Source organism: Pollachius pollachius (genome assembly GCF_949987615.1).
Source record: "Pollachius pollachius genome assembly, chromosome: 17".
Lineage (NCBI taxonomy): Eukaryota > Metazoa > Chordata > Actinopteri > Gadiformes > Gadidae > Pollachius > Pollachius pollachius.
The window spans coordinates 782,017-801,764 of NC_136950.1; the positions used below are offsets into that span (position 1 = coordinate 782,017).

Sequence of the window (19,748 nt, forward strand, 5' to 3'; positions counted from 1 at the left end):
CCTTTATGGAAACAAGCGGGTATTCAACGGCCAGATAATATATCAGTATTGTAGCGCCCCAAGCCCTAGTCTCTATTCCGCTGTGGAGCGAGGTCCACTCAACGACAGGACTTTTGGCTTCTTTTTATTTCACTAGATTAAAGTATCACCTTTACCTAGAACTCGGCAAGATTGTAGTACCATCTAGATTATAGATCAATCAGGGAAACCACTAACATGATCAAAAGTATTATTATCATGGGTGCAAACTGGTGATGGCCAAAAAAGGTGACGACATTTTACTGTCAAATGAAAGATCACTGGACGGGCCCAGGCCTTCCTGTGATTCATGCTCCGTTCTAACATTTTAAGTGACTCATTAAAGCAGTCAGTGATGTTCAGACCTACTGTATGAAGCAGTGCTCACAACAACCTAATCCATTAGAATTTAAAATGTATTCATGTGAAACTTAAAATACATTCAAGGTAAGTAACATACAATACCTTTCAGTAATATTTGCAAACCCTCTTTGACAAATAATGTTAATTTTCTAATGGTAGCACTCTGGCCTACATCATCTGTTATAAGAGACAGTTTACTAAATAAACGACTGGCCGATAGACTACTAATTTTCCAATTTTCATGTGTGGATGGACGAAGGAATCAGGAATAGTTCACTCAGAATGCATAATAATGTAGTGGTCTCACCCTATAGTCTGTGGGCCAGGACTGATGCAAAGTCAATCCTGGCCAAGCAGCAGAAGTTAAGTGACAATGTGCCAACATTACTGGCTCATTTATGGGTGCACTAAAGATGCAAGAGTAGTCTTAATGTCACTGCTTATAACACAGGGCGCTTTAAGACATTTAGAGTATCCCCACTTCTCCCAGAACCACTACATCACTGCTTACAGCTGTTGAAATACAGCTTGACTTAACTATCAATTAACAAGTATTAATCCTTGGCTTTCCTTATTTATTAGTTCATAATCAATAGAGCTTTAATGAGTCTGTTTCTTCATTGGGTACATAATATAACAATATTATTCTGTATCCTATTCATATTTGTGAATACAAAATTAGCAATTTAGATAATGAGTACTGGATATAGTATGCTTTAAAACACGTTTAGCGTGACAAGTTTCAAATATTTCAAATATCTTTTATATCTTTCCAGAGACCCTCCAAAATGTTTCTGTTGAGGCTTTCAGGGGGTCTGAGGTAGGGGTTAGACCCTCCCAAGACCCCCTGTACTTCACACTGCTCTAAACTATCACCATCCCATATAAGGGACAGTGGGGGGGCAATATTATTATACTTATACGATTTTTTGTAAATGTCATTACATTTTTAAATTTGCAATTGAAAAGTTGCAGGCATATGGATGTATAAGAATATCCACCTAAACAACAAGGTGTTACTTCTCCAATGACCCAAGTCATGGATCTGGTCATCACAGGTACTGAGTTAAAAGCTGAGTTATATAACTGTCCTCTGATGTGGAACTTGTGTTGTAACTGTTTGACCATTGAGTAAAACTGACCTTAGAGTTTCCAGTGTACAGTGTGGACTCCCCAGTCCAGCAGAGAGCAGCTCCACTCCTGAATCCTGCAGATCATTGGTACTCAGGTCCAGCTCTCTCAGACTAGAGGAGTTGGAGCTGAGAACTGAGGCCAGAGCTTCACAGCATTCCTCTGACAGATGACAGCCATTCAGCCTTCACACAAACAATAAACACAACATGTTAGGAACCATGAATAATGTTTTAGGATCATTGAAACCAAAGTAATTTTACACACATGAACAAAAAATATAATTAAAGTTAATGAACTTTAAATATTAAGAGTCAGATTCCACAAAGTTTCACAAATCTCGTCAATATACTTCCCTTAAAATAAGTTTTATGTATTATGATGTTAATTAAACTTAATAAATAATTTTAAGGAAAGCTTACTGTCTGATTACATGATAAGCAGAATATAAATGTTACAATACACACCTTGTAGCGTCATTAACAAACTAAGAATGTGTTACAACACACACCTCATACCGTCATTAACAAACTAAGAATGTGTTACAACACACACCTCATACCGTCATTAACAAACTAAGAATGTGTTACAACACACACCTCATACCGTCATTAACAAACTAAGAATGTGTTACAACACACACCTCATACCGTCATTAACAAACTAAGAATGTGTTACAACACACACCTCATACCGTCATTAACAAACTAAGAATGTGTTACAACACACACCTCATACCGTCATAAACAAACTAAGAATGTGTTACAACTCACACCTCATACCGTCATTAACAAACTAAGAATGTGTTACAACACACACCTCATACCGTCATTAACAAACTAAGAATGTGTTACAACACACACCTCATACCGTCATTAACAAACTAAGAATGTGTTACAACACACACCTCATACCGTCATTAACAAACTAAGAATGTGTTACAACACACACCTCATACCGTCATTAACAAACTAAGAATGTGTTACAACACACCTCATACCGTCATTAACAAACTAAGAATGTGTTACAACGCACACTGTAATGGGAAAATTAAATTTTTGCATTGTGTTTCTCTAACTGCCCTTTGATGTCTGTACCTTTTTCCCTGACCCCTTGGTGGGGTCAAGGGGCACGGCTACGTCTCCCTCTGATACAGACATGAAGGTTTCCATCTATTATTGACTACCATCTGGTTTACCATATAAGTTTTATTGGGGAGCAGAGCTGTTAGCAGCATCCTGACAACACTGTTTAAGAAGTCCTTGCTTTGCCAATGCTTTGGACTTCTCCTTGCGGAGCTCTTGGAGAGCCGCAGGGTGAACTCCCATCTGAGGCCTCAGATTACTGTATGTTTGTTGTATGTTATTATATGTTTATTACTTAAATCTTTTCAACATCGTCTGATGTGTAACTTGTGGTGTAAGTATTTGACCATTGAGTGAAACTGACCTGAGAGTTTCCAGTGTACAGTGTGGACTCCCCAGACCAGCAGAGAGCAGCTTCACTCCTGAATCCTGCAGATCATTGGTACTCAGGTCCAGCTCTCTCAGACTAGAGGAGTTGGAGCTGAGAACTGAGGCCAGAGCTTCACAGCATTCCTCTGACAGATCGCAGCCATTCAGCCTTCACACGCAAGAAACACAACATGTCAGGAATTGGGTTGAATGTTTCATTTGAAATTTGTTATTAGATATGTTTTATTATTTTGACTAAATGTCAGTACAGTAGATTTTCAAAATATGTCTTAGTTAGAGGACAAATAACCTAAAATCCTGAAATTGTCCATAAAAATACCAAGTTCTAAGAATAATCTATTACACTTTACTAAACAATTCTAAGGGCAACCTTACATGATTATGAGTAGAATAGGAATGTAATAAAACACACATCTTATACCATCATTAACAAACTGAATCCAACGTACACCTTGTATTGTCATGGCAACACAAATAGAGTGAGATGAGGTTTTGTGTTTGATAAGATGAGTGATAATGGCGCTGCGATGGACACAGACTGCCAAGGTTTAGTTCAGTGCAGAGTTAAAGTGCGGCTGTATTGTGACGCCAATGTGATCGCTCTATTGGTAAACACGACCCACTTAAGTTCCCATGAAGACACTCTGCTTTGATCAGAAAACTAAAACACTGGTTTGTACTTTGTGAAAAGTTTCATTGAAACGTCACCGCAGCACTAGCACTACTCAAGAGCATGTGAAGAAATGCACTATTCTGGATGACCCAGAGAAGAAGATACATCCTTATTGGAGTATATTATCCAATCAGCAGCCAGTTATTATTAGTAGGTATTTGATTGAGGAGGAGGAGGATGAAGAGTTGGTTGGTGAGGAAAGAGATGTCGAGGCGCTGGCGGTAAAAACAGAAAAGGACCCTGTTACGGTTGCGGACCGACACCCCGCCCTCATGGGTAAAATCCTCTGTTTGTCGATGGCCATGCAGATGACCATGTGCTTTTCCCCGGACGTGATTGGTTGCTGCATCGGAAAGCCGAGGATCCGAGGAAGATAAAAGACGGGCGAGCTCAACATTCGCGGCAGCTTGTCTCGGATTTGCAGCTTGCCATTTAGGTCTTCAAATGCTTTCTTTTTTTACTTGATTGAGGCTCTTGTTAGCTACCTGGGAACTGGGCCTAGGGAAAGTTTGTTAGACACTATCGAAAACCGACACGCATTTACTCCTTTGTTTAGGAACACTAGGCGCAGGGGTGCTGTTCCACTTGTGTATTTTAGAGAGCTTTTCTTTGGTTTTATTCATTTCTTTGATTTGGACAGCACCCAATGGCCCTTTTCCTTTTGTAGTTTTGCCTCCTCTGTTTGTGTTTAATTGACTACCCCAAGATCCAGGTTGAATAAATGACTTTAAGTTAACCAAAGACATCTGGTTTTATGTTGCCACCCCTTCCCCTAGCGGGGGACGTAACAGACCCCCTATGCAATTATAACATTAACAACTTATTTAAAGTCAGTGAATCTGTTCATCTTTCTGGAGGTAAATCTATTCAATGTCCTCTGATCTTGTGGTGTAACTGTTTGACCATTGGGTAAAACTGACCTGAGAGTTTCCAGTGTACAGTGTGGACTGCCCAGTCCAGCAGAGAGCAGCTTCACTCCTGAATCCTGCAGATCATTGGTACTCAGGTCCAGCTCTCTCAGACTAGAGGAGTTGGAGCTGAGAACTGAGGCCAGAGCTTCACAGCATGTTTTGTTAACACTGCTTGTTAAAATGTTTTTATTTTTACAAGCTCTATTGTAGTGTTGAGACTGTCAGAGAACGCATCTGTACATCAGACTTTGAACTTCTAACTGTACCATTGTGTCCTTTCTATCTACCACGTTGAGTTCCCTCAACTCTTTTCAACAGCAGTCTGTATACATCCAAGGGCAAATGATGCCTCTGCCTCCACAAACTCTTTGACGTAGTGCTAAAATGACTGTCAATTTCACCAGATGCGCCCAACTTCATTTTAGGTGATTTTAACCATGTGTCCCTTAAAAAGACACAGCAATTTGTCACCTGTCCAACCAGGCAGGATAAGACACTTGATCTCTGTTATGGGTCAGTAAGGGACACATACAAATCACTGCCACTTCCCCCGCTGGGGTCAGCTGATCACAATTGCGTGCATCAATCGCCGACATACAAGACTGTTTAAAAGAGAGAAAATACTGAAATGAGGAAAAACAAGAACTGGACAGAAGAAGCTGTGGACTGTCTAAGGCAGGGGTCGGCAACCTGCGGCTCTTTAGCCCCTCAGCCGTGGCTCCCTGCAGTTTTCTTAAAAAAAAATAAATAAATAAATAAATTATAAATAATAAATATTATATATATATTTTTATATGTATCGTCAACTAAACGAGAGGTCGCAATGGATGCGCAATAGCGCTACCGTGAGGGGGGGAGTGAATGACAAAGCTTCGTTGATTTGCAGGTGGCTAATCCCAGTAGGAGTTAAATCTTTAACTGGCATCTGGCATCAGGAAGTAGCCTAGATGCTGCCATTGGCAGGAGGCGGGACATGCCAGTGAGCCGCCAATCAGCAGCATCCACCGTTGACAGCCAATTGCACGAACGAATACTGAGCGAGAAGGGTTTACAGCATTAAAGTTCGTAGTCAAAAAGTTATTTAGCTGTGTTGAATATTAAAGTTTCAGTACGTTATATTTTGATAATAAAGGTCCTTACAGTTTTTTCATTACTTGACTATTGTATCGCTATGCTATGCTATGCTATCTATTCCTTGTTTACATTGCTGGCCATGACCGATCACGTAGAACGTCAACGGTTGACGCTGCTGACTGGCTACTGTAGTCTACTGTAGGCTACTGTAGGCTATCCCTGATGCCACATGACAGCTAAAGATTTAACCATGTAACTCCCTCTCTGACTAATATTGAGTAAACTTACCATGGATAAATCCAAGAAAAGAAAAGTGGCAGAGGAAAATCGAGATTTTAATTCAGCGTGGACAGATTCATTTGCTTTCAGTACTACTGATGCAGGCTTACCTATATGCTTGATATGTGGCGAGAAATTAGCCAATAACAAAAAATGTAATGTTGAAAGACATTTCCAGAACAAACACTCCGCATTTGCTGAAAAGTACCAAGCAGGAGATGAAAGGAAAAGAGCGATTTCGGAACTGCTGCGGAAATGTGAGCAGAGTAAAATTACTTTTAAGAAATGGATCAAGTCTCCAAATTCAACAACTGCTGCTAGTTTTGCGGCAGCTCAGGAGATCGTCAGGTGCGGAAAGCCATTCACAGATGGAGAATACTTGAAAGAGACATTCATTAAAATATCAGAACATCTATTCTCGGACTTTAAAAACAAAACTGAAATTGTTCAGAAAATTAAAGATATGCCTCTCTCTGCAAAAACCGTAAAGGACAGGACCATTAAGATGTCAGAAAACATCACCAGTCAACAAATTAACGACATAAATTCAGCTCCAGCATTCTCCATCGCCTGTGATGAGTCCAGTGATGTGAACGACATTGAACAACTAGCGCTGTTATGCAAATACGTGAACTCTGACGGGCCGCAGGAAGAAATTATTGAGTTGATACCGCTCAAAGGCCAAACACGGGGGGAGGACATTTGTGAGGCTGTGGTGAATTGTTTAAAAGCCAAAGGAATAAATACCACCAACATGGTGTCAGTGGCTACTGATGGGGCACCTAGTATGAGAGGAACACAGAAGGGGTTTATTACTTTACTTCAGAAGTCGCTGGGTTGAGAGCTGCTGAGGTTTCACTGCATCCTGCACCAAGAAGCACTGTGCGCTCAAACATTTCCCCCCGAATGCAAAGAGGTGATGGACCTTGTCATTCAGATAGTCAACAAAATAATGGCAAAAGGGTTAAACCACCGACAGTTCTGTTCATTGTTAGATGAAGTCGACAGCGCATATTCGGATCTCCTGCTGCATAACAAAGTCCGGTGGCTGTCCAGGGGAGAAGTGCTTAAATGGTTTGCGGCTTGTCTGGAACAAGTGAAAACTTTCCTGGAAAGTAAGGGCCTCACCTATCCAGAACTGGAACACCCAGATTGGCTGGAAAAGCTGCACTTCATGGTGGATATGACAGGTCACCTTAACATTCTGAACAGAAGTCTCCAGGGAAAAGGAAGCACTGCCCTTCAGCTGCTGGAGTATGTTTTGGCGTTCGAGCGCAAGATGACAGTGTTTGCCAGAGATGTGGAGAAAGGTACGTTCTCTCACTTCCCCTCCCTGAGAGAGTTCAAAACGTCACACAACATCAATTGTGAGTACTTGCAGCACACGATCATTGCAATGCAAACTGCATTTGGACAAAGATTCAGTGAGTTCAGAAAGGAAAAAAGCACATTATCCTTCCCCGTCACACCCCTGGACATCGACCCGTCCATGCTGAACATGTCAGCATTCACTTTCGTGAGTCAACCCTATCTTGAAATTGAACTGGCTGACATAGCTGACAAAGAGGTATGGGTGTCCAAGTTCAAAAGTCTGACAGCTGATCTCGAAGACGTCGCCCGTCGGAAGGCTATTCTCGCTCGAGAACACAAATGGAGCGAAATAGAAAACCTTCCCAAACCCGACAAACTTGTGTTTGAGACATGGAATGCAATTCCCGAAACTTATCACAACATCAAGAAGTATGCCTTTGGAGTCCTGTCCATCTTTGGATCCACATACTTATGCGAGCAAATATTTTCTAACATGAACTATGTCAAATCAAAATATCGCTCACGCCTCACAGATGTCAGCCTGCAATCCTGCGTTAAGATGAAGGTCACGTCCTTCAGCCCCGACATAGAAAAGCTCAGCAGTGATGTTCAGAAACAGAAATCACATTAAACAGGTGAGGACACTACAATTTAATAGGCTATTATTTTGCACCAAAAAATATATATTTTAGAAACTGAGCTGGTGTGTTATTTTGATTTCTGTTCAGATTCGATGGTTTATTGCTGTGGCCGAGGAAAAATCAAGAGGATGACAACAAACCTATGTTTACCTGTTTAGGTGTTCTTTATGTTTAGACTTATTATAGCCTACTCGTTCTATATGTTTGATTTATTTCAAAGTTATTTCTCCTCTTCATAAGAGTTTGAGGTTTTCCTGTTAGAACAGCAATCAAATGTTCTTCAACAGCTTTCTCTTTGTTGTTTTATAATTTCATGAATGCAACGAACTATGTTCTTTATGTTTAGACTTATTATACTCGTTCTATATGTTTGATTTATTTCAAAGTTATTTCTCCTCTTCATAAGAGTTTGAGGTTTTCCTGTTAGAACAGCAATAAAATGTTCTTCAACAGCTTTCTCTTTGTTGTTTTATAATTTCATGAATGCAACGAACTATGTTTTTTTTTACAGAGTGTCACAGGGAGGGGGTGAATTAAAAAGTTTGCGGCTCCAAACATTTTTTTTTTGCGGGAGATGGGCCAAAATGGCTCTTTTGATACAAAAGGTTGCCGACCCCTGGTCTAAGGGAATGTTATGAGAGCACGGACTGGGACATGTTTAAACAGTTCTGTGATGATGACTTGGACGAGCTGGCTGATGTAGTATGTTCATATGCTGCCTTCTGTAGAGACACAATTATACCACGCAAACAGGTTAAAAATTGTCCAAACAATAAACAATGGGTGAATAGTTCTGTTAAATCTTATGTACAGAAAGAAAGGCTTGCTTTTAAGAGTGGAGCAGTCTCTGAGTTGCATGTGGCTAACAAAGAGCTGAAAATTGAAATGTTTAAAGCAAAACAGAAATATGAGACTGAACTGGAGAATAAAATGGCTGCCAATAATCTGGGCTCAGCCTGGTCCAGTATGAAAACCATAACGGCCTCCAGAATCAGAGAAACAGTTATGTCTCTCTCTGGTGGACTTCAAGTCGGACACTGAGTTTGCTGATGCTCTTAATTTCTTTTATAATCATTGTGATACCCTTGATTTCAGCCATGAGGTTCAGGAACTTGGTTTTAAACTCAAAGACAAACAGCACTTTCAACTATCACAAAATTACATTTTAAACGTCTTTCAGTCGACAAAGGTCAACAAAAGTACAGGCGCTGACAATATATGACACAGCATGTCCCTAAAGTCGGGAAGGATGTTGTGGTAGTCGCTGTCCCCAAATTGAGTGGTCCAAAAACCCTTAATGATTTTAGACCAGTGGCTCTTACATCAATAATAATGAAAAACTTCAAGAGATTGGTAAGGTCAGAGATCATGCGAAAAACTGAGCATGTACTTGATCCCATGCAGTTTGCCTACAGGCCACATAGGGGTGTAGAGGATGCCACTGTCACTTTGCTCCACTCACGTTCGAAACAGTTGGAGGGAGGTGGGTCTCATGCACGACTCCTTTTTGTTGACTTCTCATGTGCCTTTAATACAATCGAACCCCACATCCTGGCGGGCCGGCTTTTAGAACAATTCAACCTAGATTTTAATGTTGTGGGTTGGATCGGAGATTTTTTTACCGGAAGGACACAGACAGTAGAGTAAACGGAGTACTCTCTAGCCAACTCTGCTCCTCTACTGGTTCACCACAGGGATGTGTGCTGTCACCCTTACCTTTCATCCTATACACCAACATGTCTCAAAGTAATATGAAAACAGGACCATAATTAAGTTTGCGGATGACTCTGTTATTGTAAGTCTCCTCCAGAAAAATGAGACTAGTCATGGCCCGATAATTGAGGATTTTGTGAAGTGGTGTGAGGAGTCACATCTTCAATTAAACATATCCAAAACAAAAGATATGATAATTAATTTTAGAAAACATGCTTCCCCTCACGATGTCACGACAATAAAAGCAAAACCAGTGCAGTATGTGGATTCGTATAAATACCTTTAGTGGGGTCGTATAAGGCTCAGTCATTTCAAATTCGTGTTAAAGTTTGGTTTTCACTTCCAAGTTGATGTTTAGGGTCTACAGAAAAATTTGAGTCCGAGTGAATGAATGAAAAATGGCCTCTAGGGGGCGCCGCAAAATATGTAAACTGCTACAACTTTTGATTAGATTATCCAATTTTAACATATGAGGTATGTATGGATTCAGAATTAAAATGAGAAACAGGTATACCAAGTATTTGGTGACCAGATAAAAATAAATACACTTTTATCCCAAAATATTACATGGACACAAGCGAAATTATGCTTTTTTTGGAGATAAAGTCTGGAAATGTCCTCAAAGTTGCTATGAAACATGATTTTTAAAGTTATTGTAAATAAAGGCTGTGTAATGACTCGACTGGATTTAAGATTGGTGTTCAGAATATCCCTATAGCACAAACATAGCTAGGATACCCGTACACAAATATGGCTGCATATAGCCTACGTGATATGAAGCACCCAACTTGCAGGCCTTTTGTTATTGTTGCACTTTTTAATTATTTTGCTGCTTTCATCCATGAAAAATAAGGTTATAGTAGAGTTATGCCATCTACTGCCACAAGAGGGCAGACTAGCAGACACATTTCCCTTCATTTGACAATCAAGCATCTGTGCTAATTTCTCTCTGGCAATATTCGTATGTTGAAGGTAAGAAAACAACAATGAACATGTTTGGATGCTAAGTTATGTTTTTAATGAACTTGTATGACAAATAATGTGTGATAAATTGTGAAATATCAACCACAGCTAGTAGCTAATAAATCCAAACAGTAGCTAGCATTAACATTAGTCATTTTGCTAGCACCAGTTAAAGCTAACTTTAATGCTGGCAGCAGGATGGAATGAATAGGTCTACTGGGTCTTGCACTTGTGTAAATTTTAGGTTTTTAGCTGTTTATTTTACATAACATACTTAAGTGTGATTTGGTTACAAAAAGGTAAATACAAAACTATTATATTTTATCTTTCCTGTTGACAAAATACAGGAGTTCAACAAGCAGGGTATGGGCTGCTTGAATTCTGTTTTTATGAGATGGCTGAGGCAAGAAAATGGGAATTGTGCATTCTGTGCCAAAAAGAAACTGAGGAACAACTTGTTTGCCCTCTTGCGAATCCAGTTGCCAGTCGTAGAGTGGGAGCCTACAAAGAAATCATCAACCTTGTGAGTCAGTTTAGAGCTATTGGTGCGGCTCCCCACCCAGATGTAGATCTTCCAGATGAAGAATTGATGCAGCAGAATCGTGCAACCTGGCACAAATCATGTTGTCAGCTTTACAGATCCTCAGCATTTGAACACGCAAAAAAATGCACTGCCCGTGAGGGATTGCCTGGTGTAAATAGAAGATCTTGTCAGACTGGAGAACCTGTTAACCGCAATCTATGTCTCTTCTGTGCTAAAGAAACAGATGCAGTAGACCATTCTTTCCAGAAATTATCACTTACCCAAGAGATACATGACAAGGCAGTAAAACTAGGAGAAGATCGTATTCTGGCACTCCTTGCAGAAGGAGATCTGGTTGCTATTGAAGCAAAGTATCATCTGAAATGCTACACAATGTTTAACCGCCGTTACAATGTGATTTGTAAACAAACCACAGTGAGTGAAAACCTTGAAATCACAGCAGAAAATGAATTGCTACAATTCATAAAAGAAGAAATTAGCGGGGGTAGTAGAGTCTTTGCTTTGCAAGATCTAACAGAGATGATGACTGAGAGACTGGAACAATATGGTATCCAGAAAATCGTGAACCGGACACGCCTAAAGGAAACAGTCCTCAAGAACTTCCCTGATTTGACAGAGGAGAAAGGTATCAGGGACAGAGTTTTCATTATGTGTTCGAAAACTGCTAGGAAGATCATATCAGACACATCACAAACACCAGATGAAGAAGCGCACACATTACTAATGGCAGCTTCAATCCTCAGAAAAGCAGTTTTTAATCATGAAACTGCATTAAATTTGATGGCTCATTTCCCAGTGGTTGTGAAGAGACGTCTGTTCCCCAGAAAATGAAGTATTTCTTCCGCCATCTCCTCACAGGACCCAAATCCTCAACAGATCAAGATAATTCCAGACAGACTCTGTCTGTGAGTCAGGTGGCCATGCTAAATATGACCTCTCTTTCAACAAACTTGAAATGTGAGCCTCCACTTGCAGTGTTCCTTGCCCTTGATTTGCATTCGGAAACAAGAAGCAAGAAGTTAGTCAATCTGCTACACAAATATAAACTCACAGTATCATATGAGAAGGTCCTCAGCATGGAAGTTTGCTTTGCACAGGCCATTGCACAACAGACCAGGAAGAATGCAGATATAGTCTGTCCTACAAATTTGCGTCGGCAAATTTTCACAGTTGCAGCGCTTGATAACTTGGATCATAATCCCACATCACACACTGCAAGCTCATCCTTCCATGGAACTAGGATTTCACTATTTCAGTTTCCTACATCAGAGAAGCCTGGGTTGCACCAAGAATGTCTGAAAATCAACTCAAAGAAATCAGGAGAAAGCAGCATAGTAGGACCCATCCTGCCTCATTCGTATACATCTGTACCACCTGTGGGCCGGAATTTTGTTACCCAACCTCCAGTTAAAGTTGTGCAGCCAGTGGTGAGAGGTTCATTTGATGCAGAGAGACAGCATGAGGAGGCATGGATGAAGGCAGTAAATGACATCCTCTATGTCAATTCTGATTTAGAAAGTGGCCCTCCAACAATGTGGTCTTCATTCCATGCTGCTCGATCTGATGTTGTTGGACAGCCGGAAAAAAGCATTGAGGCCCTCCAGCCACTTTTTCATGACAAAGCAGCAACCCCAGAAATGATTCACCATGGAATGAACCTGGTGAAGAAAAACACTGAGCACCTCAACCCACAACAAGTCCCTGTGATGGTAGTGGACCAACCCCTGTATGACCTTGCAAAAAAAATGCAGTGGACCTTCCCTGACATCTTCGGAGAAGACAAGTTTGTGGTGATGTTAGGTGGGCTCCACATTGAAATGGCTTTGTGGAGTACCATGGGAGATCTTCTGCGTGGATCAGGATGGCCTGAAGCCCTGAAAGAAGCTGGGCTAGTGAATTCAGTGGCAGCAGCCACATCATTTCTGAAGGCATCCAATGTAATGAGAACAAGATATGCCCATCAAGTTACTGTTGTGGTACTCCACAGCCTTCTACAGCGAGCCTATGAGGACAGTGGAACTGAGATGGTCTTTGAGGACTGGGTTGAGAGAGTTGCCCATGAGAGCCCAACATTCTCCTTCTGGCTGCTTGTGTACAAGTACCAACAGAGTATCTTCATGTTCATACGAGCACATCGCGAACGGAAGATCGAACTCATGGTCACAACCCTGCAGAAGCTTGTTCCTCTGTTCTTTGCTCTCGACCATCATAACTATGCCCGGTGGCTTCCAGTCTTTATAAAGGACATGGACTGTCTCCCAGATAGTATCCGGGCAGAGTTCGAAAAGGGACATTGGACGGAAACTCGCAGCAATCTACGCTTTTCAGCTATGCCGATTGACCAAGCACACGAGCAAGCCAACAAAAGGGTGAAAGGAGTGGGTGGCATAATTGGCCTCACAGAGAACCCGGACATGTTGGAACGCTGGATTGTGACAGGCCCGGAAATCAGCCGTGTCCTGGAAGAGTTTACCACTGTAAATGACAGTGATGACTCCGAATGGCGTCCTCATCACGAGGAAGGATCAGCATCACAGCAGCGTTTTCAACGTCACACCAAACACCTGATGGAGCTGTTGCTCAGCAATGGGAATCCCTTTGAGGAGAGCAGTAAAGACCTGGTTACTTTAGATAACAAGGTGTGCGAGTCTGCAGCCGCTGCAGCATCGGTCCTTAAAGTTGAGTCAATGGGACAAGAGCAGTACAACAACTTCAAAAAGAATGTGCTGGACTCACATGACACACCACTGACAGCTCCGATCAAGCGAAACAACTTGATGTTGTTCCATGAGAAGAAAACACGCAAGAAGACAGCAGCTAAAATGAGGATGCAGCACTTCAAACGTCATGCAGAGGGAATGGGAAAGCTTTCATTGTGCTGGAAAGCCGGAGTGGGAATTTGGAAGATTTTTTCTGCCACGAGTCTTCTCCATACCCACCTGCATTGTCATGCGAAGGATCCCTCAACTCCTGTACGAAATCAGATTTGTTGTTTTACATCCTGGGGAATCCTAAGAGTGGAGGAATATCTGACAGTGAGGAGATAGTTGCACCAGATCTTTATGATTTCATTGTCATTGATGGTGGAGCACTTATCCATTCACTGCCTGGCACGACTGTCCAAGGGAAGACCTTTGAGTCCTACTTCGACAAGGTGTTCTGCCCAAGAGTTCAACGTGACCTGAAAAGATCAACACGAGTGGACATCGTCTGGGACCAGTATCGTGCTTTGACAATCAAAGGAGGAACAAGAGAAAAGCGAGGATCAGGCACCCGACAACGCATCTCTGGCACTGCCAAAGTCCCAAGAGATTGGCAGGCATTTCTGGCAAATGAGGATAATAAGACAGAACTGTTTTCATTCCTGTCAACTGCGCTTGTAACAAATGGACAGTTCCCAGATGACAAAGATGTCTACATAACAGCAGATGATTGCGTCCACCATGTTGGAAACAGTCCTCCAATGGATCGCTGCAACCACGAGGAAGCTGACACTCGTGTCCTAGTGCATCTTCTCCATGCCCTCCAAACAGCATCAGTTGGGATGGTCTATACTGGAGACACAGATGTTGAGTAATTTCCATCATATCAAGGCTTTGAATGCAACTGCAGAAATCTGGATCTGCTTCAAAACTGGAAAGACATCAAGAATGATCTCCCTGAACACTCTCGCCACAAAACTGGGCACAGAAACATGTAAAGCCATGGCTCTCTTCCACGCATTCACGGGATCAGACAGCACATCTTCTTTCAAGTTCAGGGGTAAGCGATCCTGCTGCAAATTGATGCACGAAGTTCCACACTTGACAGAGGAGTTCGCAACCATCATTGAGACTCCATTCCAAACCTCTCCAAGGCTGAAAGAAGTTGCAGTAAACTTTGTCTGTAGGCTGTACTCCAGTATATCAAATGAGGAAAATGATGTTGATCTTCTTCGAATGAGGCTATTCTCACAGAAGACGAGGGATGTTGAAATAATCCCCCCAACAATGGATGCTTTGGATCTACATCTCAAAAGGAGTGTCTTCCAAGCAAGCATCTGGACAACAGCCCACATGTAAGTATGCACCTGTATGGATTTGAGTACTATATAATCACAAAAAAAACATGCATTTATGTATTCATTCATTTAGGTCTATAATGCCAGACAACAACCCCACTGACCATGGGTGGAAAGAAGAGGACAGCAAACTTCTTCCCATTTGGACTACGCTACCACTTGCCAAAGACGTATTCCAACTAGATGTGAAGTGTGGTTGTACAAGTACTTGTACAAGTCGACCTGCCAGTTCTCGGTGCAAGTGCATGAAGGCGAAGTTAAAGTGCACACATCTGTGCAAGTGCACATGTCAGAACTTCTAAGACTGACATAGAATAAATCAAAGAAGTAAATTATAGTTATCATTGTAGAGTGAAGTTCTCAGAATAAATGTTAGCCCTATGGTCCTCTGTTCATTTTTTGAATGCCAGAAAAACTATTGTTTATCTTCTTATTGTTATTGATTTACTTTCTTCCAGATATAAAGTTCTTTTGTGAAAATTTCTTGTGAATAAAATGATGGCTTGTTGGCTTGATTGATTGATTGATTGATTGATTGACTGACTGAAAAAAGTTGAGACACCTGATCCTAAATCAATACATAGAAAGTTCATGGCTGTTACTACATTTTGCGGCGCCTCCTAGGGCATAGAATAGAAGAGTGAGGAGCATTTCAATTTCAGTTTAATCACCACACAGTCTTGACTTGTGAAATAACATTAAAAAGTAAAATTCCTTAGCAACTGTGAGGATATATTCAGACTTTATCTTTAAAAAAGCATAATTTCGCTTGTGTCCATGTAATATTTTGGGCTAAAAGTGTATTTATTTTTATCTGGTCACCAAATGCTTAGCATACCAGTTTCTCCTTTTAATTCTGAATCCATACATACCTCATTTGTTAAATTTGGTTAATCTAATCAAAAGTTGTTGCAGTTTAGATATTTTGCGGCGCCCCCTAGAGGCCATTTTTTATCTGTGTGTTTGACACTCGGACTCAAATTTTTCTATAGACCCTAAACTTCAACTTAGAAGTGAAAACCAAACTTTAACACCAATTTGAAATGACTGAGAAAAATTACACATGCATCCGACCCCACTACTTGGAACGATAACTGATTTTAAACTGAACTTTGAAGAAAATTGTATTGCTGTGTGTAAAAGGAGGCACCAGCGTCTTCAATGTCTGAGGAAACTGTTCTACCTCCATGTGGATAAAACCATAATGACCTTGTTTTATCGTACTTTTATCAAATCTGTTGTATCCTTTTCTTTGGTTTCATGGTTTGGAAGTCTTTTTGTCAAGAACAGGAACTCACTTAATCAGGTGGTGAAATGGTCCAGTAAGTTAATAGAAGATTCTCAGCGGAACCCGGCCTCCCTGTACACTAGACAGGTACAGCGGATAACCGACTCTATTTTAAATGACCGTTTGCATCTTTTGCACAATGAGTTTCAGCTTCTCCGTTCTGGAAAAAGGGTTTTAGTTCCAAAGACTTGAACCAAGCGTTTTAAAAACACCTTTGTTCCAGCTGCAATCAAGCTGATGAACAAGCTGTAGAAACGGCGAAATTTGCACAAAATATATCTGGAGAATATATGCTTACGTATTATTTATTAATTTGTTGATTTTCTGATTATTTTATCTGTTTTTTACTATCTAAATTATGCTGGTCAGTTTTAAGTGTCCTAATTGGGATTAGCACTGGAGCACTTTGAACAGTTTCACCTGACGGTCCCATTTGTGTTTGTGTGTATGTGATGTCTGAAACTGTGCCTGTCTGAAACAGAAGCCCACTTTTAAACTGCAAAACCAGATTACCTATGGGTACAAATAATAATTATGATTTGGGTGTATGTTAAATAGTTGATTGAAAATGTTTTTTTAATCTTCACTGCTTTTATATTGTAGTATTATTTATTTTGTGTTGTGTATAATGTAATACGTTATCACTGAACGTACAGCAAATTTTTCTATGTTATTATAACTTTTATTTTCTAGTTTTATGCATATTATTTTGTATGTATTGTTATACATTTTATCAATGAACCTTCAGGTATGTTTTGTTAGTTATAAAACCTTAAATACTCTAGGATTAGGTACAGTATTACAATGTTTTGTGTATTGTAAGACATGTTATAATTGAACCTAAAGAGATGTTTTATATATTATTATGACTTATATTCTAGTATAATGTATAGAGTGTTGTGTGTATTGTACGATATGTTGTTAGTGAACCTACAGAGATGTTTTGTATATTATTATAACTAGTATGTTTATTCTGTTATGATATATTGTTATGAACCTACAGAGATCTTTTTCATATTATTTTAACCTTATATTCCAGTTGTATTTATATTGTGTAGTGTGTATTGTAATACATGTTATTAGTGAACCTACAGAGATGTTTTGGAGGCTTTGATCACTGGCAGCAGCCTCAGCAGACCCTTCTCTGTTGCAGAATATTTCTTCAGGTCAAACACATCCAGCTCCTCTTCTGATGACAGTAAGATGAAGGCCAGAGCTGACCATTGAGCAGGAGAGACACGTTTTTTGGAGAGACCTCCTGATGTCAAGGACTGTTGGATCTGCTCCACTAGAGAACGGTCGTTCAGCTCATTCAGACAGTGGAACAGATTGATGCTTCGCTCTGTAGAGAGGTCTCCACCTATCTTCTTCTTGATGTAAGACACTGTTTTCTTAGTGGTCTGTGAGTCCCTTCTTGTCTGTCCCAGCAGATCTTGTTTAATCGGAGGGATCATTGATCTACTTCCTTTTTTCCCCAGCAGACCTCGTAGGAGAATCTGATTGGTCCCCAGAGAGAGGCCCAGGAGGAAGCGGAGGAACAAGTCCAGGTGTCCGTTCTCACTCTGTAAGGCCTTATCCACAGCACTCTGGTAGAAGAGGAGGAGTTTATCTTCGTCGGAGGTTGGCTGTTCTTCTGTGAGCAGATTGACCCCAGTGTTGATAAAGGACCAGAAGACATAAAGGGCAGCCAGAAACTCCTGGATGCTCAGATGGACAAAGCAAAACACTTTGTCCTGGTACAGCCCACACTCCTCTTTAAAGATCTGGGTGAACACTCCTGAGTACACTGAGGCTGATCTGATATCAATGTCACACTCTGCCAGGTCTGACTCGTAGAAGATCAGGTTGCCCTTCTCCAGTTGGTTAAAAGCCAGTTTTCCCAGAGAAACAATGATCTCCTTGCTCTCTGAACACCAGTCTGGATCTGTTTCAGCTCTCCCATGATACTTCCTGTCCCCCTGCATGGACTGAACCCTCAGGAAGTGGCTGTACATCTGAGTCACGGTCTTGGGCATCTTTTCTACTTTCTGGGATGTTTTGAAGAAGTCCTCAAGAACTGTAGCAGTGATCCAACAGAAGACTGGGATGTGACACATGATGTGGAGGCTTCGTGATTTCTTGACGTGGGAGATGATTGTGCTGGCCAGTGTCTCCTCTCTGAATCTCTTCCTGAAGTAATCCTCCTTCTGTTGGTCGGAGAACCCTCTCACCTCTGTCACCATGTCAACACACTCAGCAGGGATCTGATTGGCTGCCGCAGGGCGTGTGGTTATCCAAATGCGAGCAGAGGGAAGCAGGTCGCCCCTGATGAGGTTCGTTAGCAGCATGTCCACCGAGGTGGGCTTTGTGACATCAGTCCAGATCGAGTTTCTCTGGAAGTCCAGAGGAAGTCGACACTCATCCAGTCCATCCAAGATGAAGACAACTCGGAACCAGTCGTATATGTAGATTCCTGCTTCTTTGGTCTCATTAAAGAAGTGATGAAGAAGTTTCACCAAGCTAAACTCTTTCCCTTTCAGTAAATTCAGCTCTCTGAAAGTGAGGAGAAATGTGAAGTGTATGTCGTGATTGGTTTTGCCTTCAGCCCAGTCCAGAGTGAACTTGTGTGTTAAGACAGTTTTACCAATGCCTGCCACTCCAGTTGTCATTATTGTCCTGATTGGTTGATCTTGTCCAGGTAAGGGTTTAAATATGTCCTCACATCTGATTGGTGTTTCCTCCATGGCTGGTTTTCTGGAAGCTTTTTCAATCAGTCTGACCTCATGTTCCTTGTTGACCTCTCCACTGCCTCTCTCTGTGATGAAAAGCTCTGTGTAGAAGGCATTCAGATCAGTTTGCTGTCCTGCTTTAGCGATTCCCTCAAAAACACACTTGAACTTCTTCGCCAAACAAGACTTGATTTTATGTTGGCACTCGAAAGCATTAGATCCTAAATGAGTAAACAACAGAGTACATAAGTTAGTGGATGGTGACATCAGTGAAAACAGGTCAATATTTCCTTATTATCAACCTAAATTATCAACTTCTTGATAGTTAGTTTAAGGACTGCTTGTTACAGATTAAAAATGTTCAGGAATATTATTTCCACAGCAGTGTGATTGGTCTCATGATAGTAATAATGATAGTGAATCAGTCTAAAGTGACTTGTTCTGCTGTTATAACAAGATAGTGTTGCATCTATTCCACTGTGTTATTCTGCTGTTGATCTTCAGTATAATGTTTACCATTCTTTAACCTGATAGACCCCCAATAACCTATATATATATATATATATATATATATATATATATATATATCATACCAT

General features: G+C 40.9%; 1 protein-coding gene across 4 annotated transcripts in view; it reads right to left on the reverse strand.

The window, feature by feature from the left end:
• LOC307088604 (NLR family CARD domain-containing protein 3-like) overlaps positions 1 to 19,748 on the reverse strand; it is a 43,457-nt gene that overhangs the window by 9,133 nt on the left and 14,576 nt on the right. For 3 of the 4 annotated variants that reach the window (XM_079754543.1, XM_079754542.1, XM_079754541.1), the window contains exons 6-8: positions 17,537 to 19,373; positions 2,962 to 3,135; positions 1,524 to 1,697 (exon numbers count right to left, since the gene is read on the reverse strand). In XM_079754543.1, coding sequence (XP_079610669.1) covers positions 1,524 to 1,697; positions 2,962 to 3,135; positions 17,537 to 19,373 — 2,185 coding nt within the window. The remainder of the gene's footprint in view (positions 1 to 1,523; positions 1,698 to 2,961; positions 3,136 to 17,536; positions 19,374 to 19,748) is intronic. The other variant, XM_079754544.1, reaches the window with a different exon arrangement.